Source organism: Diplotaxodon limnothrissa, linkage group LG2, assembly GCF_057381915.1.
Source record: "Diplotaxodon limnothrissa isolate DT_005_m linkage group LG2, D_limnothrissa_male_GT1.1, whole genome shotgun sequence".
Taxonomy (NCBI): Eukaryota; Metazoa; Chordata; class Actinopteri; order Cichliformes; family Cichlidae; genus Diplotaxodon; species Diplotaxodon limnothrissa.
Genome location: NC_140597.1, coordinates 26,225,421 through 26,250,261, shown reverse-complemented (window position 1 = coordinate 26,250,261; position 24,841 = coordinate 26,225,421). Strand labels below are relative to the sequence as shown.

General features: G+C 39.1%; 1 protein-coding gene across 1 annotated transcript; it reads left to right on the top strand.

The window, feature by feature from the left end:
* The first annotated feature begins 8,709 nt into the window (after nt 1-8,709).
* On the top strand, nt 8,710-13,732 carry adrb2a (adrenoceptor beta 2, surface a). The gene is made up of 2 exons (XM_085369154.1): nt 8,710-8,862; nt 9,151-13,732. The coding sequence occupies exon 2, from the start codon at nt 9,151-9,153 to the stop codon at nt 10,402-10,404; it is 1,254 nt and encodes a 417-aa protein (XP_085225280.1). The 5' UTR covers nt 8,710-8,862; the 3' UTR covers nt 10,405-13,732.
* The last annotated feature ends 11,109 nt before the right edge of the window (nt 13,733-24,841 follow it).

Below are 24,841 nucleotides of genomic sequence, written 5' to 3'. Positions count from 1 at the left end.
CATTTGCAGCACCGCAAAATGTTCATTCTCCGGTTCCAATACCTTCTTGTTTTTTCTTTGACGCACAAAAAAGGAATGTACAAAACAAAAGGAGAACAATGCCGGTCCGTACAAAGACAGACTCGCCGAAAAGACAAAGAAAAGATACGAGGAAAAAATCAAAGGAGTGAAAGGGTCAGACCCTTACGAGCACACAGAGGGACAAAAGACGTTAGCGTGCTGCCCAACTTTCACCACGCTCATATTTATAATTATACGGTTCTTGGAGTGAGTGCATACACTCATGAAGTTTAGTAACTTCAGGTCACTGCAACAAGCCCAGGTACAGTTAACCGACGGATGGGTACAGGACCTTGAAACGCACCGTGTAGAACGAAAGACCATCATACGAACAAAGGTAAGTTTACCAGTCTCACAAATCGTCTTCATAAATACACACTCGTTAACCGTTTATTAATATAACCTTTGAGCTCAACGGTAATCAATTAGTAGTGGAAATAATTTCTGGTACGCATCACAGAAATGTTGCAGTGACAATAATATTGTATGTTGTAATCGCACTGGGCAATTAGTGATACAAAACAACAGTTTTATCCTGTGAATAAAAGTATATGTTTTTGTCAATGTACCATGGTTATAACAGAAGCGAAACGCAATATTGTGTCAGGACAATTCACTATTTATGCACAATAAATAAAGGAGCATAGCGCGACAATTTCTGTTCAGCGCCAGACTTGCTTATAACCTATATCACCAATTATGTTATGAAAAATGACGTATTAACTACTACAAAACTCTGACCTTTGTGGGAATGCTTGGAGCAGACCAACATGTGAGCTGGAGTGTTCTGAGACGTTATATTTGGTATATCCAGACCATCCGTCGGCTCTTACTTCGGAAACATGGCTTAAAAAATTTCTCTTCAACGACGTAATCCAATAAAAAAAAAAACGATCTCTTTACCTGTCGGCTTCCCGTGGCTGTCATGCGACCGGCTATTGCAGTTCATAATACAACAGCTTCTTGCCATTTTTTGTGTTTCTTTTTATCGCTGTATAACTGAGTTCAATTGAAAGCCTGCGTGCGCTAGTACCGCTTGCCACAAGTTCCCAGAATCCTTTGCGGTTTTACCCCTGAATGACGTCACATTTCCAATCTTTATCCTGGTGGGCCGGTCTCTAGTCAAAATGCCCGGGCCGATTTTTTGTCCCAGTCCAGCCTTGGTGATCCTGATAGCGAGCCCTGGTGACACGCAGGCCTCAGATTCAGTATATCTTGCTGACAAAGAAGCAGCCCCCATCATTGTGACAAAGAGCTAACCTGATTTCTGCAGATCTCCTCTAGGCTCACAGAGGTTTTCATATTACCAGCCAAAAGCACAAATGCAGTCTAATGTTCCTACTGCATGACACAGAAAGACAGGCACACACGCAGACAGAAGTGGCATCAGAAGATGATGGCGGGTCATGTGCAGAGGTGTTATGAAATTGCTCGGCTTCAATTTAAATGTGGCTTTCTCAGTTGTCACTTTGCCTGGCATTGTTGTGGCCTGCTGGCATCCAGTTTTAATAATCCGAGGCTGTAAACAGTAGAGTGTCAGGGGGAGGGGCTGCTTGATGGTGGCATCTTAACTCATACCATACCTCATACACTACCAAAAATATCAATACAGGCCTTTGCATGTCTGTGTGTTTGTATGTGTGTGTGCCAGAGTCGGACAGATGGGTGGTACATTCTAACAGAGTGATAAATGAGTTATACATTATTGAGTTTGTGTTATGTGATTCCATTCAACAGTTTATCGTTTACAGACTGCAAAGGAATGGAAAGCCTTTCTGTTTATTAGTTTTTTCCCCAGGATATAAAGATAATATCACTGTTGGTATGCTTTGTCCCCATCCGTCTCTCCCTTAGTCTTTCTTAGTAGACACATCTTGTCAATATTCTCACAAATCGTGGCATACCAGGCTACAGCTATTTATATAAGTGGGAGATCTGCCAGATTTACAGTGAGAAACAAAACCAGAGGTATTTCAGTAGCCCACATCTCTTTCTCACTTGGTATGGAAAGAGTTAAAAGTTGACTGTTTTCTACAATTAATCACTGTGAGAGACGTTTGAAGGTGGTACAGAAAAGTTGCTTCCTTAAGTGGCAAAGAAAAAGAAATCTGCCTCCAGCCTGTTTATTCACACATTAATCATTGTGGACATTGGAAGAACAAAAGGACTGTGATTCCATGGGTCAGCCCTATTCCCACTAGTCTCAGTTAGCAAATTTGTACACTGTTGGAAATATAAAAGTTCTTAAATTAGTAAAGCAAATGAACACAAAGTGTTCTGAAACATTCCAAAAGGACAAGAAATGATTAGTCCATTATTTCATACAACAAGATATTAGAAGAGCAAAGAATACAGTGCACACAAGAAAAAATACATGAAAGAAAACAACAAGCTAGGGATTAAAAACTTAGGTGTGAATACTTGGGATTAAAAAAAATTCACACAGGTAGATAATATTGCAGTGGAACTGCATTTAGGAAAACTAGCAAATAGAGTAGAAAAACTCTGCAAAACAACACAAAACACAGCTGAAGTTTAACACGACACAATCAAAGTAGAAAAGAAATCTCAGAAAACACAACAGAAGTGTTTCTGGGGACACAGTAATGTGACGGAAATGCTGCAGAAGTGACAGAAACCAAAACATGCAGAGATTTTTCTGTTTGCAGGTTTTTTTCTTAAAGTGGAGTGCATTCGACCTCTCTGGGCCACCATAATAATAATGTTACTGGAAACCGCATGATTGGGCCTCAAATGCCTCCAAACCATATCTGTCAAAATAATTGGGAAAAAATGACACTGTTCAATTATTTATGTTTCTATTAGGTTTCATGACTCAATAAATATATATATATATATATATATATATATATATATATATATATACACACACACACACACATATATGTATTAAACTAGCTGAAAACCGATTATCTTTATAAATAAATAAATATTGATTTAAAATATATATATATATATTAATATTACGTATTTACTAGTTAAAGGTAGAATCACTTGTGCTTTCTAAGGAAAGGATTAAAGTTCCCAATCCTATTCTTCCCAAAGTTTTACGTAAAGGTAATAATTTGGCTTAACCTTAACTACCTAATTTATACTATTAATCCTATTGTAAGTCTTGCTGCAGACTGCCTTTTTTCTAACAGCATGTTTCAGTAAACCGATAGGTCACTAGGTCATCACAGTATTTATCCTTTAACCTCCTCAAACAAGAGTCTAATTCGCCCTTCTCTTTGTATGTTTGCAATCAATGAGGCAGAGAAAAAAGTGACTCCCGTGAGACTGGCAATTTCTCTGCCAGGTGAAGAAAGACTTCCCGTCTCTAGTTTACCTTACCCTTAGATATTAGTATTAGAATTCAAGTGGGACGCCGGAAAGTGTCAAATTGTGACGGTAAAATGCAGGTGCAGGTGAAACAAACTGAATTCTCACACATTTTGAGGGTTTTAAAATTCTGTACACACAGTAAAACGTGACACTATAACAGGTGTTGCATTGATTAGACCCACCAGAACATTTTGTCTTTTGTGCATGGTGAACTCCATCTATCTTTATTATACCAAAACTAAGTAAGCAATTATTAAACAATTGTGCACCAAGACTGTTTCTCTGAACCACATGCAAAACAGCTTGGTTGTTCTCCATTACCAAGAAGAACTGGCACTATATTTGCATGGTGGTGCACACTGCATGGAGGTTTAGGTCTTTGATGCTCATACACACATTTGTTGTTGGGTGGAACTCACCCGCGGATCCCTAGGGTCCTTTAGCAGAGAAACAATTAGTGTTCCATGCTTAAAATTAATCCCAAGTGGAAATTCTTTGTTTCAGTGATTAAGGATACGATTGACTGGCCAATGATTCCTTGACTGAGAGAAACATTGAATAGATTAGACACGACTGATGAGTGAAGGGTGTATTTACTCAAGTACAATACTAATTGTACTTGAGTAAATACAAATTTGGATGCCTTTACTTACTAGATGTGGGTTTTTTTGTAACACCCATTTTTTGTTACAGTGTGCTATTATTACTTACTAACACTGTAAAAACACATTATTTTCACATTTTCACTTCATTTTCAGTTAAAATAAATTAAAAGCAATTGTGGTCTGTTTAGTATTTAGTCTGTTTTAACGTTGCCATGTATAGAACGTATGATGTACAATGTATAATGAGAATATAGGTCCTCTCATTTCCTAGTTTTTTCCAGAAACCTTTCCCTAAATTAATTATAGCTCCATGTATGGTTGCGCCATCAGGTCAGGACCACAACTTCTATAAAGAGAAGTAAGAATTGTTGAGGAGATGGTAAAGAGATAAGACACTTTTAATGTGACAGTGTTTGACTAAATAGAGCAGTGCACAACATCTAAGTGCAGACAGGACCCAATATAGTTGAAGGGTTGTCCAAATGTGAACCGGTTTTGCCTGGGAGTGACAGGATACAGGAAAACAGATGTCACAGATGAGGAAACCAGTTGTGATTATTCCAACACTGGAACAAGCTTTCCAAAACAGAACACAGAACAGAAATTTCATTTACAATTAGTGTAGGTTATTGTACTGCATACTTAAACTAAATCAATGTGAAGTTCAATATGCACTGTGTTTCACTTAGTTGTCCACATAGGCCAAGAAACAATTACAAACAAGCTCAAGGTCTAAATCCAGCATTCACAGACAACGCTAAAGCTGATCATCCAATAAAAAGCTTTCTTGATATTATTTAAAAATCTGTTTTCTGCATGCATTAAAAGCAAAATAGAAAAACTCTTCAAAGTAATACATGTAGGAGAAAAAAGCATTTGATGTCTATGCTGTACATTATAACTTACAATCTAACTGTTGGAAGGTGCTGATAATATACTGACTTATCTTTGGAGGCTAAGCATGGTGGGTTTGTCATGCATGTTGTGCAAGAGATAAGACTATGGGGGTTACTAAAATCAAATAAGTAAAATGAGCTGGGGGGTTTCATGGCACTATTTTTACCTGCTGATGCAGTAGGAAAACCCAAGGAGTGGACTTTTGATTTCAGAGCAATGCATGTTTACATTTTTCCTCTTTTTGGGGCACATGTGGAAGTTTCATCCTCACAAGTAGTAAAGGGAAATAGATCAAAAGGTCATTAAAACATCTAAATGGATTTTGGGAATATGACTACTGGTTTTCATGGAAATCTGCCAAGTGAAGATGTCATATAAACAACATATGTAACAAGACACAAGGTCACCAAATCAATTTAAGTCTTCCTATGAGTGCCTATGGAACATTTTAGGGTCAGCTTTGTGGTCCTTAGGGACTAAGTAAAGCACTATACAAATGCAGGCCATTTACCATTTTAGGGTAATTCACCGGGTAGCTAGTTACTGACATTTTGCCTGGAACTGGAGCAACAAAGCTTCAAATTAGTTAGAAGGCACCATGGTTACAAGCAGTATGCAGCATGTCTCTGAACCGTTTTTGTTTAAAAAGTGGGACATAGAAAATCATATTTGTATAAATAAGTACTGAGATGTCTGTGTAAATGCTGAAAATTGGATTTGCGCATATGGATTGAGCGGTTGGATTTGCTCTTGCGTCATCAGTCATATAGGCATTTGTCAAAGCTCCCTTGGAAGTGCACAGAGGAAGTACAGTGCTTTTGGCGTCTGCATTCTTTGAAGATCAGAGCTCTGGAAACGATCATCACTTCCCTTTGTAAGCTTAGCGTGGCCCTGTACACACTTGAAAGCACCCACAGAGAACTGAGACACACTTACCTCGACCTGGGATTTGAAATGTTGGACCAGTAGCTCAGAAATGACAAAAGCACAAGCTATCGCTCATTTCCACTGCTGTGATGCTGATAATGGAGCAGCCTAATTTTCATCAAAATGTACAGTCATCTGAGCCTGGCTAACAGTGTGTTCCACACATAACTCCATTCCACAGTACTGTCACCAAAATCACTTCACTCATCACTGATCTCCCGGTGGTTAGACTTGAGAATGCCATTGGCAAAGCTCATATGTGATGTGGTATTTAAGCCGTTTTACCATCTCTACCATTGCTACTTCCTCTCGGTCTCATGAGTACGAACGGGCTGTCAATTGTCACACTTCATTTACTCTAATGCTTTCTGTGTCGATCACCATCACCAGGATTCGCAGCATCAGCAAGCTGAAGCAGAAGCAGCAGAAGCCATTTGGAAAGCGCTCAGACTGGACGTTGACCAAATTCAGCCACTATCTAAAACATTAGTGCTATCACGTGCTATTGCAGTCTACACTCGAGTTTGCAATTTGTCACTATTGGTGAACTGATTCTCTTTGCTAGCTATTTTAATTATCTGCCACAAAATGTAAACAAGAAGTCCACTGTTGAGCCTGGGTCATTGCGTGGGGCTCTCAGAGAAGGTTCTTAAGCTGCACGTGTTCCTAAGCAGTTTTTGCAGTGTGGCGTGGATGCTGTCATGCTAGTGGTCACTGATTTTGACAAGTGGTGTTGTAATGTTGTCATGGACCCGGCTCAGGAGGTCTCGGGGGTCCGTGAGCAGTAGGGATTATTATTATTATTATGATTGTTGTTATTATTATTATTTGGGGATGTGTGTTTTTCTGCACTATGCTTCTGTGTTCCACTTGTATGTGTGGGCAGGGTGTGGGTGTGTACATGTGTGGCTGGAGGACAGCCACATGCAGTCCTGATGGGTGTGGCCCTGCAGGAGAACTGGCCACACCTGAAGTTCCTGCCACACACCTGTTGGTGATCAGGGTTCGTCGGGAGAGCTACTTAGGAGAGTGTTGGAGCTCCCACCGGCGTGGGATCATTAAGCTAAGACTCCAAGTCAGTGTGTAGTATTAGGAAGTGTGGATCGTGTGCGCACGCGGGTTCAGTGTTTAACGGCTGCTTCTGTTATTGTCCTGCAGGTGGAACGAGGGACCAGAAGGGCAGCACGCACAGGGTGTGCAGAAACACAACTGCCGGGAGCACGAGCGCGGACGTCGGAGGGGAACACACGCATGGGCGTTTAGGGAGCAAAGGGGATTTATTGTGCATCTGTTACCTTCACTGTAAATAAAGTGCACTGTTTGCATCGCAGAACAATGTGTTTTGGGTCCTCATTCTCCCATATCCCCACGGTCTGCCAGCCAGACCGTGACAAATGTAGTGGTAACCTTTGGTAACACGCGTCAAATTAACATAAATGCCAGGCCCTAGCACAATTGCATTTTAATGATGAGTGTCATTCACTTCGACTGTCAGCTGCCTCAGTGTGGAGACTAACCAGTGTAGGTTGAAGACAATTCCATTCGTATGGCTCAACCACTTGAAAACTGCCACTTTCTTTTTTGTTATGCTTTGTTTTTTTGTTCATTTTTACATCTGTTACACCTGCTAGCACACTCAGAGTCTTCCTATGTTAGCTGAAACAAGCAAGTGAAGTCTGTGTTTACAGTCTAATCCCTGTTATCGTGTTTGCTGCTTTCCCTGCCTCAGGCTTTCCATGTATATACATGAAAGGGCAGGAAGGTGTGTTTCCCTCTATGTTAGGCTTTTTCTACAAGTATGCATGTAGAACGAAGGGGATGTCCAACAAAAGAACCAAATGCAAATTGTTGTAGATGAAAAACAGACTAACCTATATTAGTATATTCGAGTGTCTTTTACATAGACACTGCTATCTAGCTCAGAAGATTACACTGTTTGCCTTTTAACTTGTGTAATATAATGTAAATGTACAAAAACATGCAAACAAATTCTTGTGGCCGCTAATTAACTCAAATGTGTGATCAACTTGATCAGAACATGGGAATGTTTTGGAAATTATTAAAATAAGAAGTAAAGTTGCTGTTCATAGAAAACAAACACATAAACAAATATAAAACCAAACAAACCTGCCTGTTTTTTATGATTTGCACAGAGCTGCTCAGTATATAAATGCAAATTTGTCCTGAATCCTGAAAACATTTTTGTATCTTGATAAGACATAGCGTGCCAGCTTGTCCCTGTCAAACTGGCCACACTAGTGGTTCAGTCCTAGACTAAAATTATGAGGGACTCTTCCGTAGTTTGACTTTTAGACATCTGTACTTGTACCATTATGTAAATCGAAGTGTGTTTATTCTGTGGTTACGAAAGCTAAACGGGCTGTAATATACATTTAAGTATGCAGGCAGTATTTAAGTAAAATATGTCAGAAAAAAATATACAGTTTTAAAACATTATTTTGACATTAAAACAAAAAAAGGTAAAGCAGAAAGCTGAGCCTGTTTTCAATATGAAATATGAGCAATGAGTAAGATCTGTAAAGCAGCTATTACCTATTACCCCCTTCCCCCCCATAGTTTTGCACTGCCTAACTTTAAGTAGAGTCTAATTTTAAACACAATGTAAACCTTCTAAAACTAATTATACACCATAAAAAAAAAGATCAATCTTAGGAGTCCTTTACTTTGTTTTCAATTTTTGTCTCATGCAGCCCTGCAAACACCGCTGTAGGGACAGCGTGTTCAAACTCTTGAGAGCTCTCAGCACCCTCCACAGGCTGGCTGTCTGATTGGCTCAGCACTGACCATGATGTCATCACTGCATGCTATAAGGGCTCTGACAAATAGCCTGGGAGACACATTAGAAGAAACACTGCTCAGCTGAGGGACTGAGTGAGTGAGACACACGCAGATCAAGTAAAGCAGAAAGTAGCTGGGACATGTGATACTCGCTGCTTTGTGGGAACTATCTGAACAGTGACATTTTACTTTGTATGGGAGCCAGGAAACACGACTGCAACCTGTGGAGGTTTGTACTTCTGCTTTTGTCTGGCTTGTTTAGCATGTTTTAAAGCTTGCCTGAAGCCAACTTGATATACTGTTTATGTATGTGGTTTTTGCGCAGTAAGCTTTGGTCTCCTTTTTCTTTTTTGTTAGTGCTAGATTTATGTGCATGCATTTTTTTTCATTTTCTTTTGTTGTAATTAGGCAGAATTAAAAAAACAAACTAACGGAATTTGTAAAATTCACTCCTTTTGTTTGTGTGTGTGTGTGTGTGTGTGTGTGTATGTGTTTTGTTCATGTGTGTTCTCTTCAGATGGGAAATACAACCACCTCAGAGTACACCAATATGACTGCGATGAACTCGTCATCAAATTCAACTGGGACTGATGAAGGTTTCAGTGCCCCTGTAATGATCCTGCTGGGCATGGTCATGTCCTTATTAGTTTTGATTATTGTCTTTGGCAACATCCTGGTCATAACGGCAATTGCCCGCTTTCAGCGTCTCCAGAATGTCACCAACTATTTCATCACATCGCTTGCCTGTGCCGACCTGGTCATGGGTCTGATTGTGATTCCTTTCGGTGCCTGTAAAATTATCTCCAGTACGTGGTACTTTGGTAATTTCTGGTGTGACTTCTGGACTGCCACTGATGTGCTCTGTGTGACTGCAAGCATTGAGACCCTGTGTGTCATCGCCATAGACCGTTATTTGGCCATTACTTCTCCCTTCCACTACCAGTCGATGTTGACCAAATGCAAAGCTCGCATTGTGGTGGTGCTGGTCTGGGTGATTGCTGCTCTGATATCTTACCTGCCCATCCACATGAAGTGGTGGACCGCTGATACTATTGAAGCTAGAAACTGTACGAACCAAACCAACTGCTGCGAATTCCACACCAACCAGGCTTATGCCATCACTTCCTCTATCATCTCCTTCTACATCCCTTTGGTCATCATGATTTTTGTCTACAGTCGAGTTTTCCAGGAGGCAAGGCGCCAACTGAAAAAGATAGACAAAAGCGTTGGACGTTTTCATAATAGCGACATCAGCAACAGTAATTCTCTGGAGGCCAATAATGGCCGTGGCCTTAAAAAGGCAAAGTTTTGCCTTCGGGAACACAAAGCTCTGAAGACTCTGGGCATCATCATGGGGACCTTTACTCTGTGCTGGCTGCCCTTCTTTGTGCTAAACGTGGTGGAGGCTATATGGGCTGTGAACAGCCCGATCACCTTTATGGTACTTAACTGGATAGGTTACGCAAACTCTGCCTTCAACCCACTTATTTACTGTCGGAGCCCTGAATTCTGGTATGCATTCAAGGAAATCCTGTGTATGAATAGGAACCGCCTCACCAACCCTGGACCTGTGAATGGATACATCTATAGCAGGCACAGCTGGCAGAGTGAGCAGCAGGGGAGGAGTAAAGGTAACTCAGAAGAGAGTGACCCCACTGAAGGGTTTCTGGGGAAAGGAGCAGGGACCCCAGTTGTGGACAGAGCAGTGGACCCCAACGGGAATTGCAGCAAAGACATAATGACTGTAACGAGTATAACAACTGTCCTTTAAACTTGAAGCACTGAGACTTCTGTCAACAAGGAAATCCAGATATGTTTATACTGCTATTGTAAACAGTTTTTTCAAATGACTGATGAAGGTAAGGCCAGTCAAAAATGACTGACAGAGTCTCTGGAGACTTTAAAGAAACAATAACTCAGCTGTTCAGCTGAGTAAAGTGTCACTTTTCCTCTTCAAACACAGTGACACAAAACTGTAGGTCTCTCACATTTCCCTTTTGTGTGCGTTCATTGCATTTTTTATTTTGTTTGAATTTTCACATCTACCTCATCATACCTTTTCAATATTTGCATCTTAGCTGACCATCTGTCACATTAAGTCACTGTCCGCAGGAGTTAAAGTAGGGCAGCATCTCAGCAGTTTATTTACTCTACTAAATGGCCTGTGGATTGTATGACTGCTAATTGTCTGGCTTCAACTGAATTTGTAGCCATGTTGTTTATCTTTGATCTGGAGAGAGATCCCACAGTTTTTATTAGCATAAAATGTTTCAGAGAAGCAATCGGAGGTTGTAAATTTCATCCGAACATGCCAATTTGGCACAAAGAGCAAAGTAATCAGAAAACGATTGAGGGTGAAGGGTTAAACGTAATACCTCTTCGATGCTTTGCTTTAAGAAACACATTCCAAATTGACCGAGATTATAATCTGGCATGCTTTACTTTGCTCTTTTTTTCCCTTTAACGATTGGAAAATCGGAAAAATGATCAAAAGCAGGTGTGGCGAAACCTGTCTCAGTCATTCTGTCTCACTCCTCAGCAATGTTACGAGGTCCTGTTCCCTCCTATAGTGTTTTACAGTCTCTTGCATTTGAGTTTCCATTGCAGGGAGATAGCACTAGAGATATGATGGTTAATCTACAGTAATCTACGAGTTACTGATGAAACCTACGTCAAAGTGAGGCTGGTCAAAACTTGCATGCCTGTATATGTTGTCTAAGCCAGATTCCGCTGTCAGGTCGAAGATATATGTACGTAATCTTTCAGTGCAAAGTGGATGCCATTACAGATAATGCGGTTAATCCTGAGTGTTGACCTTTGAAGCTTGCAGCTGTTATTAACATAAATTCAAAAGTGCACGTTTTAAAGTTTGCTATTGCACAGTCAGAACCCATCACTTCTTGCATTCTGTTACGTGGTCGACTTATGTGCTACATGTCACTCGGTGCAATATGGCCATTATGTAAGTGTAAGAAAAACTATTCATCTTTCCTTTTCCTTCTATGCAACAGTTACAGTAGCCCCCTTTGTTGCACAAGCCCTATTTATTTATTAAAATCTGTGGTTGCTCTGTTTCAGCATGTACACTGTTTACTGAAACCAGAGAAGCCATTTCCTTAGTCATGGCACAAGGGTACAAACCACACGTAATAATAAACACTTTGTCAAAATAGCCAAGCGATAACAAAGTTCCACACCCAAGATGTGGCGGTGGTGAATATTCAGGCTAATAAAGATAGATGAGAGGAAGAAAAAGAACACAGCCCTTAGTAGTGCACTGTTGTCACAGCTCTCTCACAGGTGCCTCCGTTGTAAAATCAGTTGAAAATCAGAAAACCTTTGGAGAAGACACTCAGGAGTCCATAGAACAGTGCCTTAGCTGTTCCAGTTTCCGACATTAATTCTCTAATAAACAATGCAGGTTAGAATAAAATCCGAAGGGGCAATTTAACATGAGATCAGATAGTCATGGGAGCAAATTTGTTTTTTGCGACTTACAGTAAACGGTGTGCAAGATCATTAGTTTTAAGAGAAGTAATGAAGGTGCACCTACAGACAGAACCCCTTTCCCCAGTCAGTTTGGCAGTCTCTAGTATGTCTTGATCAGCATGCTAAATGTGGCAGAAGGGGGACCAGAGATTCTCTGCAAATCTAAATCGGTGTTAGTGACCTGTGTTAAAGTGCATGTAGCATTGCAGGTCTGCTGATGCCGTAAAAACTGTGAACTTTGTTCTCTCAGAGGAATCTCCATGTACTGTATTGCTATGTCCGATCAGCACTGCTGCTGCTGCAGACCTTAGGAATAGACGTAAATATGGTATCCTCATACGTCACTGTTTGCCATGTGAAAAAACAAGCTTTCCAGGATGTCGAGCTCATTATCTGTTTTTCTTTTTAACAGATTTACAGCAAAGTAAATGCAGGGGTTGGGTGTCATAAGACATGTTGGTCTGCATTTTCCCAACATTTTCACTGTACAGTCTACGCGAAGCACAAAACGGTCAAAGACTCTAGACCATTTTCTGTGTTGCTTTTATTAAGATGCAAATAGCTGAGTTTAAAAGGTCTGCAGCTTAAATAAGTGTAATTTTAGGAGTAATGCACAAATGATCTCTTGCATGCCAGCTTCACATTTGTAGTGAGGTGTTTGTGGACTTCTGTGCCATTTCCTTTAAAAGTGATCAGTTTGAGCCCAAGTGCTGTAGATTGTGAACTATATATCCACACTGCTCTCTCCTGGCAGTGGCCTCTCCTTGCACCTCAGCTGTCTCAGAGTTACTCATGGTTACTGTTTCATCAATAAGGCTGTATAATAAGGGATGCATGACTTCACCTCCCGTTGTTGCTGGAGGACGCCACACTGTTATGTGCAATGAGTCCTGAATGAATAGCTGACAGTATAACATTCCAAGCAAAGCACAGCTGATGGTTTCTAACCACATACCTTGCCTACAGATGCTTGCAGTCCACATTTAGTTCTCCCACCACGGTCTTGCAGCAGATAAGCGAATTTAGTGTGGGTACACACAGAAAAAAAAATTTTTTTTTAAACAGATTCAGGGTTACAGAGAAGTCTTAGAGGTTATGTTACAAAGTGACATGCACATTTCACACATATATTTTTTTGTACGGCAATCAATATCTTGGAGTTAAATATGATACAAGTCTTGGTGGGGTAAAACCAGTGCTTTTCTAACAGAACCACAGTTGTTCAGATTGAATAAAAGTTTGCTCATGAGAACAACTTAGTCATGATTTTAATTAAACTATTCACCATCCTAAAAGCAGCACTGTATAGGACTTTCATTTACTTTCAAGAAGAATTTTTAGAGATTTCGAATAACCAAATAGACATTGGAGTTCATGAACTTTAAACAGTTTTGCCTATTCAATTGTACCATAATATTTTCATGGAAGTTCTTCTTCCTGTTTGCAGCTCAAAATAAAGACTGTAGCATCTCAGCACAGATGCTGTTCAGTGTGAAGCATTCAGAGAAACTGACATGTGTAAATGTGAATTTTTACAAATGTTAAATATTGCTTAAGCCGTCATATAAAAAAGTATGTGAAATACTTTTTTTCTTTTTTTTTCCTCTCGTGGCCGGGGTGAATAAGCTGTCACTCAGCTAACTAAATGTTTACTAAATGTTTGCAAGCTAACTTCGCACAAGTTCTTGTCACTGTTTGTTAAGGTATCGGAGGCTGTTACAATATGTGGTGTCTTGTGATATTTATTACAAAAAAATGTATATATGTGATGTAACATTTGTATGGAAATAAATGATTTACATGTTGCACGTAATGTCCTCATGTGCATTTCCTTTATACACATTAAAGTGCACACGTAAAGGATACGTCAGGCTCGAAGGCTTAACTGCAGTTAAGTCTATTTTAGTATGGGAAAACTATCAAAACGTGATCTGGAATGATGGACAGGACGGACATCGGGATACAATTAAAATCTTTCCACTTTCCTTTTTAAACAGTGTGTCTGCCTAGTGCTCCAAGTAATCATACATTATACAGACCACCTAATTCTATTCCAGAAATCCAAGGGAGGAGGATAGAAGAAATATATAGAGCCATAAAAACGTCTCGATATTTGGCACTAAGCTGGAGTGGAGAGCATTTTTCATGTTTCTTTCAAGAATAAAATATGTTCGTTTGCAGAATGAAGATTGAAAACCTTAAGAGTAGTCATCATAGTTAGGAATGCAGTTTCATAGAAAAGGATTTTGCACTGGAGATATGATTACGCCTTTCATGCTGAGTAGAGAACACGGCACTGATTTACTATTTTAAGTATTTACTATTTTATGAACAGTTTTTTACATCATGCAAAACAGTAAAATGAGCCACTTTCAATAATGTCACATACTACAGTTTCTATAGGTATACTAAGAACGATAAAAAAAAATGGTGACTAGCTTTGAAGCTTGATAAAATTTCTCCACACCCTAAGGAATATTCATTTTCAGGGTTAGAGGTTAAACTTCCCACGCAGACAGAACATCTACACTGTGGCCTTTTCTGCTCTGTAGAGGGTCCTGGACGAATGCCATATCAGAATCCGGGCTAACCCGGCAGATGCGTCTTATTTCAGGGTTTTAGACATCTACTGAAATTGAGGCACTGGGATGCACGCATACACGGGTCTGCAAGATTAATATTGTGCCAACTTATGTGCCAAGCCACTCAAATAAGTCCTTCCATGGTAATATCCACAATCAAGCTTTACAGACTTTGATCCTTAAGAGCTAGATAAGAACGCCATTTTCCCATAGAGACCCACCATGTTGAGTCAGAGGGAAAAGAAAGTAGCATGGAGGGAAAACTCTGGAAAGAAAGAGTCTGTTTTGGGACAGGAAGAATATTTTCTCAGATATGTTAATCGTGTCAGGGATATACTGCATACAGGGTGTGACTATGTGAAAACATTGTCTTTGATAGATCGATATGTCCCCTGGCACCCTGGTGACTACAGTGACCGAGGCACCGCTATGTCTGCAGTTCCCCTTCTCCCAAGAGACCTGCTACCATGTGTGTCTGTGTGAGTGCGTTCGTCTGTGTGTATTTGAGAACGTGTGGATGTTTGTGGACTCATAGGAACATCGCAAATTAAAGTTTGTCCCCCTCTGAAAAACTAGATCCACCTGACCTAAGGTTAAAAAAGCAAACGTGACCTTGAAAGATGTGTTTCACTCTGTTTAAAGGCCAAAGTAAATAAAACACATCTTTTCAAAAATATTTTCTGTTTGGTAATTCTGTCATAACCAAAAATGATCTATGTTTATCCCATAAATGTTTTTAGTCATAACTGTGTCAAATTATTTATTTATTTATTTTTTATCTCCAGTGAGCAACAAAAAGATCAGTGTATCATTTCTCTTCTCTAAAAAGGATTTACATCTCTACATTACAAGATATAAATACCTCAGTTCTTGTGAAATTAACATAGCACCAGCAATGGACATATCATTTTTACAGCTTGTGGCTGCGCTCATGAGTTCAGACCAATCACTGCAAACCAAACTACTGAGCAATAAGATCACAGCTGATTGCATGCTTTAGGTGTGACAATTTAAAGAAAGAAAGGAGAACAAGGCCAGTCCAAGAAAAAGTTGGCAGTTCGTGAGAGCTCAGTGAAATGTTATCCCTCTGGATTTTTATCAGCGGGGTTGCTAACCGTCGACCTTCTGGTGTGTGACATGCACGTTAACCTTTATTCTCACGTTCTCACTATGTCCAGAGAAGTCTCACAACAAATAGAGAGAAGGATCACAAGCAGAAAAAAAATCAAAACTGTTTTCTTTTCTTTTCTTTTTTTCTTTTTTTAAACATTGGGCCTTTTACCTCTTTCAGCACCAACACTTTGTCATAACCAGTGGAGAATGTAAAAAATACAGCTTATGGATTGTTTTGCTGGATGGACACAAATCTGCCTGTAAGAGGTTATTAGTTAGACTCACAAGTGTATATAACCTAACCCTAGTTTGACAAAATGTAAACAGGAGATCAAACTGTGTGAAACATAGAGTTTCACACATTTAAGCACAGTAGCAGTGACATCACCAATTATTCACTTATTACTACTTATTATTTGTAACTATTAATATCACATAGTTGTCCAACATGGTAATTCTTGTGCTTTGAAAAAAGTGAAATGTGGTGTCTTGTTAAGTTTATTGCATTAAGTGTGTAACTGTGTTTATTTTAGACCTTCTAGTCCAGCTCAATATTTTAAAAAGAAATACAATTTTAAAAAAAAAAACACATGAGAACACTCAAATGCAGTAATCATTGAACAGAACACTAACGTGCAATTGATTCAAACTTTTTAGAAGCAGGAGGATTTTTTTGTCACTTAAAGTTGGTACAGTTAAGGCCACTATGGCCACAGAATCAATTAATTGATACATACATTTATACATAAATTTCTTCAGGTCAGTGTGGAAGCCAGGAATTTTATTGGTTACAGAGTTTTGGCTTGTATTTGTCGATCTTGGAAGCGAGATCCCGAATGTATCATTACAGGCTGCCTGAAGCATTTTCATGTTTGTTTTACTGTAAGCAAATTTGTAGTGGAGTACCATCGGCTCTAAAAATGGCTATTTCAATATAATCTGCATGCAAACAGAATTTCCAGTCTAGCATATTTACTTTACTGCACATCATGAACATCATTCCTGTTGATTGCACATTTGCATAGTTTGATCAAAACCTAAGCAGCTGCTGCAAGTATAAGGAGAGGAAACGGCATTGTCGGCATACATCCAGTATTGTGCTTCTAGTTTTCCACCTATCGTGAGATCCATCATCAATGGTTTTTAAATTCATCTATCTTTATGGGCATACAATTTTTAATTGAAATAAAATGCCAGAAATTATTCATACAAATGGAAGCTTTCCATATTAAGTATACACAATATTTGCAATACCTTGTATTTGTGTTTATTTAGTTACATACAAAAAGAAGTTTCAGCATTCAGAAATTAATAATTAAGCTAATGAAATGATGTTTTCAGCAGCACGGTGGCACGGTGGTTAGGGTTAGCACTCTTGCCGCACAGCAAGAAGGTCCTGAGTTCAATTCCACCATCTTTCTGTGTGGAGTTTGCATGTTCTCCCCGTGTTTGCGTGGGTTCTCTCCGGGTACTCCGGCTTCCTCCCACCATCCAAAGACATGCAGCTTGTGGGGATAGGTTAATTGGATAATTCTAATTGCCACTAGGTGTGAATGTGCGAGTGAATGTGAGTGTGAATGGTTGTCTGTCCCCATGTGTTAGCCCTGCGACAGACTGGTGTCCTGTCCAGGTTGTACCCCGCCTTTCGCCCTATGACAGCTGGGATAGGCGCCCCCCGTGACCCTGAAAAGGATAAGCGGAAGCGAATGGATGGATGGAAGAAAGCTAAATTTGGGCTAATACATAGTAATGAATTATTTAGAATATCATAGTGCTGACGGGACTTTAAGTTTCATTCATACAAATTTTACTGTGAGTAATTTTTAAGATATTATTAGGACAGAGCTGATATCATTGATGCAAAGATTAGTCTGATATCATTTATGGTTTATGAGCACTCCGAAACACATAAAGCATAGAAGTACAACCCGTAGGTTGGGATAAACAATGCAAATTAATATGTGCTAATACACTCCCTCAGCGCATGCTATAAGCTTTCAGAGAGCTTGGTGCTCTTCTGTGAGTAGATATTAAACTATCCCTCCTTCTGCCCCACTCCCCATCTTTTTTTTCCTACTTCACGTACCTTAAATGATCATTTAAGATTTGTCTTTGACTGCGTTCAATCAATAAGCAACCACTTTTTTGTGCTGACTGCTTTATTTCTGTTTTCTTATTTACTTTTTTTCATGTAAACTGCAAATGACAATAAGTAAGCTCCCGATATCATGTGTCTTACAGTCCAACAGAGGACTAAATCAACACTGCACTCGTGAATAATGTGCACAAGCAGCTCTTTTGAACAGACTTGGCTACAAACTGCGTACATCTGCTTGTGGTTTTCGTTGATGAAAAATACATTCTGTCTATGGTTTACAGAGGGTCAGGATTGTTTTTTTAACTGAGGGAATGGGTGGCCACATATAAAATATGTTAACTGCTTAAAGCAAGCAGGGAGTGTTGTGCTACTTAATTTCAAGTGTCAGGCTCTTGTTTCAAGTTTGATTAATGTTTTTCCTGTTGCTGATAGTAGCTGGCCAAAAGGGATGCGGTAAAAGATTACCTTTTAAAATGTGTCTGACTTCCTGTCTTTTTCTTTCTCTGTTTCTTTCTTGCTTCCCTAATGGCTCAATTATCTGTTACTTGTTTCCAAGCAATCAATTTGACTGTGCTGTATTCTGTAAGCAACTGCCTCTTTGTTGCTAACTTTAAAGTGTCTCTTTTACTGGCTATGCTGCAGTTCTTAAGGTAACCCATATGGAAAAGATATATATAAATCTTATAAAGTTTTTATCTGTCTTGTATGAAACTTGTATGAAAAGCATACAAGAGTGAAAACACATATAAGATCCCTTGAAAAATTATATAATGAAACTTGTATGTTTTGTATACTTACTAAAAACATATATGATTTACTCATGAAAGTGGCCACTTTCATGAGTAAATCATGTAAGCTTTATATGATTTATATATGATTTACTCATGAAAGTGGCCACTTTCATGAGTAAATCATATATGTTTTTACTATTTCTTTTCCATATGGTAAGTGGCAGAGTGGTTGTGGTGTACGCTGAACTGACAGTCATCAGCAACGTGAAAGCTTACATTTACCATGCATTTACCTTTGTGACTCTGTTGTACGACTGGCAGGCTGAACAACCTGTTTGAAAGCATGTCTGGAGAATTCACAGCTTTTAAATGGTACAAAAGAAACGAAAACAAAGACAGGAAAGCAAATGTTGTACTACGTAGTGTTCTAAAGTGTAAAGTCACAGTCAGTCTTGCCAGGCTCGTCACAACTAGACTGTATGATTGTCCCTCTGACACAACAGTATTCCCATAAGCATTCCCCAACTCATGAAACAAAGATGCTTGTCAGTTTGAACCCTAATATGGTGCTGCAGCCATGGATATGGTGTGATGCTGGTGAGTAGCTCTGGCTAACAAATGTTTCTAATGTCTGTGTGTTTACATGTTTGGCCCTATGGGCTCATGGTTAGTGTCCAGTGGTGAAGAAGTATGCAGTAGTACACCATAACTGAGGGAGCACAGGATGTGAAATGGAAGCTATGAATTGTATTTAAAACACTTCTTGGGTCAGTAGTAAATAGTACGACATAGGCAGTACATTCCGTCAGGCACGTGTCAGCAGCTGTTACTTTATCAAGTAAATGGACACACACCATGTTCTGTGCTGCGTACATTTCCCTGAAGTTCGTCACAGTGTAATGATATATCATTCAAGAAATATTCTACGAATGCTAAAAAGCCCTTTTTTTCCAGTGTTTTTTTAATCAAAGCAAACACAAATTAAGATTGAATGTGGATAAAATGGAAAATACAATAATTACCCTATTAATGTATTAGAGAAAGTGGACTAAAAATGGGTGGAAGAACTTCATTATATATGTACTTTATAACACCAGTTCAAATGCAATGATCTTGAAAAACCTGCTTACCCAGGCATTTTCCACTTCATATCTGGATCACGTCCAATAAGGAGAGACAGTTCCTGTCAACATGAACCTCTCCTAATAAAAATCTGTAGGGGCAGGGAGTGAAACCAGAGTAAATCCTGCCGGCCAAACTTTCATCACAAGCCTCTATAGTTATTCACCTCGACCTTATTGAGGGCACTGATAGCAGGGGAAATTCATCCTGCTCCAAACTCGTCTAAGGATGAGCAGTCAACCTTAGACAGTAACTTTGCTTAATATTATAGAGAGCACACGCTGTATATAATGGGACAAACTGAAAAATGATAGCCTTGTGTGTGCGTGTGTGTGTGTGTGTGTGTAGGTGTGTGTGTGTGTGTGTGTGTGTGTGTGTGTGTGCGTGCACGCGCGCATGACGTTAGAGGTGGGTGAAACAAACTCACTCATCTGTTACAACAGCGAAGGAGAAGGTAGCCAGACAAGAAGAGTTATCATCCTAAAGCAGAGGTGAGAGGTGGTCCAGAGAATGACATGGCGTGGTAGAAAAGTTTGCAAGAGCGTGTGGATGTCCTAAACTGTACAGCAAAGTCACCTGCTTCAGATGTTACCAACTGTAGTCATTTTTCTCTCTTCTCTTTCCTGTCACCACCCAGCTGCTGCAGTTGGGGGGTGACAATCGCTGAGCCTGGATCTGTGGTCTTTTCCTCTTAAAAGGGAGTTTTCCTCCGCACTATTACCAAGTGATTACCTATACCAGTCCCATCCCACTAATACTGCAGGATTTTTTACCTTAAAATGTCAAACATTATTGGATAATATTATCTGATAGTATTTGAAAGAAAATGATAATTATCCATACTGGTCAGGCTGTAATGTAAAGTCCTTTCAGGCAGCTATTGTGAATTGGTGCTATTTAAAACCTAAATGAGATTACTAGTAGGTTCAGAAGGCAATTATCACCTGATTTAATGATACGTGAATTCTTTATCACGTGACATATAACAAGAACAAAGTGAATTAAAGATATGGGTAAACAACATACAATCAATGATTTAAAAAAAATATGAGCAGGCTTTGGAGAAAACTAGACAGCTTATTTTTCAGGCAGACCCTCCCTTCTTTTCACCAGGACAACAACAAACCACATTCTGTACATGTTCCAACAGCATGTCTATGCAGTCAAAGAGTCTGGGTCCTAAACTGGCCTACTTTCAGTCCCATCTGTCATTCACCTAAAATATTTGTGCATTATTCAAAATACAACAAATATATGTAAAGCACTACATGGGAGAAATATTTTCTTTATTTGACATGTTGTCTTATCAGTTATGTGTGTTGCATATTTAATACAGCGTTTAAAATATTTGCAAATTTTTTACATGCTGTATTTATTTACAAAGCATCTCAGTGTTTTTGGGAACAGGTTGTACTTCTTTATTATAAAAACTACTCGGATAAGTTTAGAGGGAGATAATGTGCTGCATCAAAGTTCTTACAGGACCTGAACAGGACAATGAGCCTATTATCTGTAGTGGGGCAGTAACTATATTACAAGGCTACAACAACAGGTCTGTAAAATCAAATGGTAGCTTATTTGAATATGCTTTGAAGGTCATTTTCATTTTCAGGAAAAGGAGTTGTTGGGAGCCAAGATTGGTCAGTGGTCTAGGATGCTTAGGGGTGTGTGTGTGTGTGTGTGTGTGTGTGTGTGTGTGTGTGTGTGTGTGTGTGTGTGTGTGTGTGTGTGTGTGTTCTTCCTGAGAATCCTCAGGGCTGTACAGTAAAACGCTTCATTTCTGTAGCGCGCTGCTGAGGTTTAGAAAATTGACGCGCATTCTCTTTGCTGTTGCTCCTCACCTTTAGCGCTGCCTCGGGGCTTGGAATGTGTTGAAAAATACTGTGAAAAATACCTAAACATGAGCTGGATAAATTCAAAACATAAGGTTTCTGATTTTTATAGACCTGTTCTCCAAGTGTTTTGATCACACCTCATTTGTGCTTTGCTAGACTCACAAAGTGAATGACGCTGGCTAGCTTTTGTTTGTTTTCGTAGTAGTTTATTGAACAAGAATCACGGCATCAAGCCATGTTCATTATATTTGTATTTATTATAGTATGTTTTGTACACAGGACTTCTAGACACTGCTCATTTGTCTGCAGTTGGGTTTTTAATGATATTACAATATATAAGAATAATGACAAAAATAATGGCTAAAACTAATTATACATACTTAAACAATTATCACATGACAACGATCTTTATGGAGTGTGATGAGAGGACATATTGCAGGGCACACGGCACACAAAGGGAACAAATAGTAGCCTTTAATATGGCAAAAACTTTTTAAAAAGAGCAGTACCAAGTAATAGGAAGAGCTTGAGATTGATGTGTAGACACCAAGGACTATACACAGGGACTGATTGGGGATAGGAAGCATGAGGGAAATGAGACACAAAGTAAAAACTGAAACAAGGTGCGAGAAAGGGGAACAACCAAAAACACACATATTGACTCCAGTCTCATGACCACTAAAACTAATATGATGTGTGTGTGTGTGTGTGTGTGTGTGTGTGTGTGTGTGTGTGTGTCGTAGAGAGTTGTGTGTCACAGGTGAGCAACATAAATATGCTGCGTAGCTGAAATAACTGTTGATTTCCTTGTTTATGCTATTGTGAGCGGTTACAGGACACTGACAGCGGACAGCAACATGGATTTCAACATTTTTATTTTAACTGTTATTTCTCAATCTGGGAATGTTATCTAGGGGCAGAAGGCTAGTGGGAATCACTTTAAGCAGGAGGCCGTAAGTAATTCATTAAATCTGATTTATGAAAGAGGCTATTCATGAAGTCACTTGTCATTATAAGCTGGTTAACATTAATTATCTGTTGCTAAAAGAAAATGCTTATAAGCCTTACATATATTGTGATATATAGAGAGATCATTTTTGCATACTGCTTTTATTTACAAAGCATCTTAGCGTTTTTGGGAACAGGGTTGTACTTCTTTACTATAAAAACGACTCGGTTTAGAGGGAACATGCGCTGCATCAAAGTTCTTAGTTAAAGCCTCTTGTGGTTTTCTTTTTTTGATCCTAATGAGCTCTTATAATTTCACATGAGTATTAGGTGGAGCGTAGAGTGTAAACTTGTTAATTATAAGTCCCTAAAGATTGCTTGAATGTAACCCTGGGAATACTTAAAAAGGAAGAACAATTCAGTGCTTGTTTTGGCACAGCTGTTCTTGTTTTGAACTTGTGCTAAACTCGTGCTTGTGGGGGGAAGGAAACCTTGCAATATTATTTACCATGCAGATTATGTATGCAAACATTTCTTCCTTTTCCTCGTTGTCCTGCAACAATCCAGTCGTTAGCCGTTTCTTTGTTTGCCCTTGTTTGAACTCTCTGATATTTGCCAGTGAAATGCAGGGTAGTTAATATGTTAGTGATCTAATCAGAGAAATCCAGAGCACAAAAGTCTCCACAAAAGTATGGCTACAGTCAAGCAGCACTATATGTACCTATAAAAAAAATCACCCATTATTATTGTCTGTGTTAGTTCAAATCTTCCTTCTCACTGTTCATTTCAGGGCTCTGGGACATAAAGGTCATTACAGGACATTCACTGTATTGAACTGAAGCCATAAATGTGACATAGAGGACACTTTACATTATGCTCCCCGTGGTTTGCTGTCATTACCAAGCAGATTGATGGAGATATTCTTTCTCCTCTTCTCTCCTATTCTACCTGTTGTAAGGCTGCTGATGAAAAAAAAAACTATCATGAAGCTAAGCGTTGTCTTTCACTGCCCACCTCTGGCTGAAGATGGGAACACCATGCTGATGGTTTTTACTGTACAGCCAAATAGTAAATCAGTAAGAGAGTGCCCTCTTGTGGAGCTGTTTAAGAAGTGCCAAATTTACAAAAACCCTCCATCATTAAAAAAAAAAAAGCTTTTATAAGTTATGATGTATATTTAAAAAAGAACTTTTGAAAGCAGAAATAGAAAAACAGAGATATCTGCTTGCTTAGACTCCCGCCTTTTTATAGTTCTCCAAATAATGCATTTTAGCCCAGAGAGCACTGTGGTCAGTGGAGAGGAGGTCAACCATAGTCACACTGCAAACTGAAGTCTACCTGGTCCCCTAATAATACTGTATAATTACAGCATGATTTTTTTGCTTCCCTCTAAATGAGCTTAAGGTACAACAGAACTCTGTTACATAAAATATTAGTGCTTAGTTTTTGCTCAGTACTCATTGTCATATGATAAATATTTAGAGAGAGGAAAAAATGACACCAAAATCTGAAAATGATCAATCTGATTTGTCTTTGAAAATACGACCACACTTTCTTTTCATTTTTTTCACATTTGGAATGAAAAGTTGTCAAATATTAAAAATAAACAAATAGTGGAAACACTTCTTCTCACATCTCATGGCTAATGTGATAACTTAGTAAAGTCTTAGCAGTCTCAAGTCAGCTAACGGTTCAGGCTTGTGTGAAAGATTGGCAGTGAAACATTAAACAAATGAAGAATATTGTTCAAAACTGCTACAGATTTCTGGATTTCATCATCTCAGGAGCACAATGTGATTAAAGGATTCAGAGAATATCAAAAAATCTTTGTATACTACCAGTAATCACGGCTAACCAATTGTGAATGGCTGAAATAGTGTCTTAGAACTCTAGAGCTTGGAGGAGGAAAACTCTTGTGACCTTATTATTGGATCACACTGTGGACCAGCACCATCCAGCCGGTCATCAGCTCATTTGAAGGAAGATTTACTGAAATACAGATACAGATCTGGTAAGTAGACTCCAGTGAAGCTCCATATCAGAGTGGAGAGAAACAATGTTAGGAAGTAGGAAGGTTCTCCTTGAGTCTAGATGCTGGTGGTGGTCAGGAGGAGATGGATTGGACAAATGAGAGTGTAGCAGGCAGAATGACAGAAAAGCAGTGAGATTTAAAGGATGTGCAACAGAGGTGGGCAAGAAAATGAATATGATAACAACAGAACTGAGTTGTGCAGTAGTAGCTCAAACACAGATGGCAGATGAATGAACACAACTCGTCCTTATTGATCTT

What these genes read in the sequence shown, in the direction of transcription:
- adrb2a (XM_085369154.1), top strand. Translation starts at nt 9,151, where the DNA reads ATGGGAAATACAACCACCTCAGAGTACACCAATATGACTGCGATGAAC.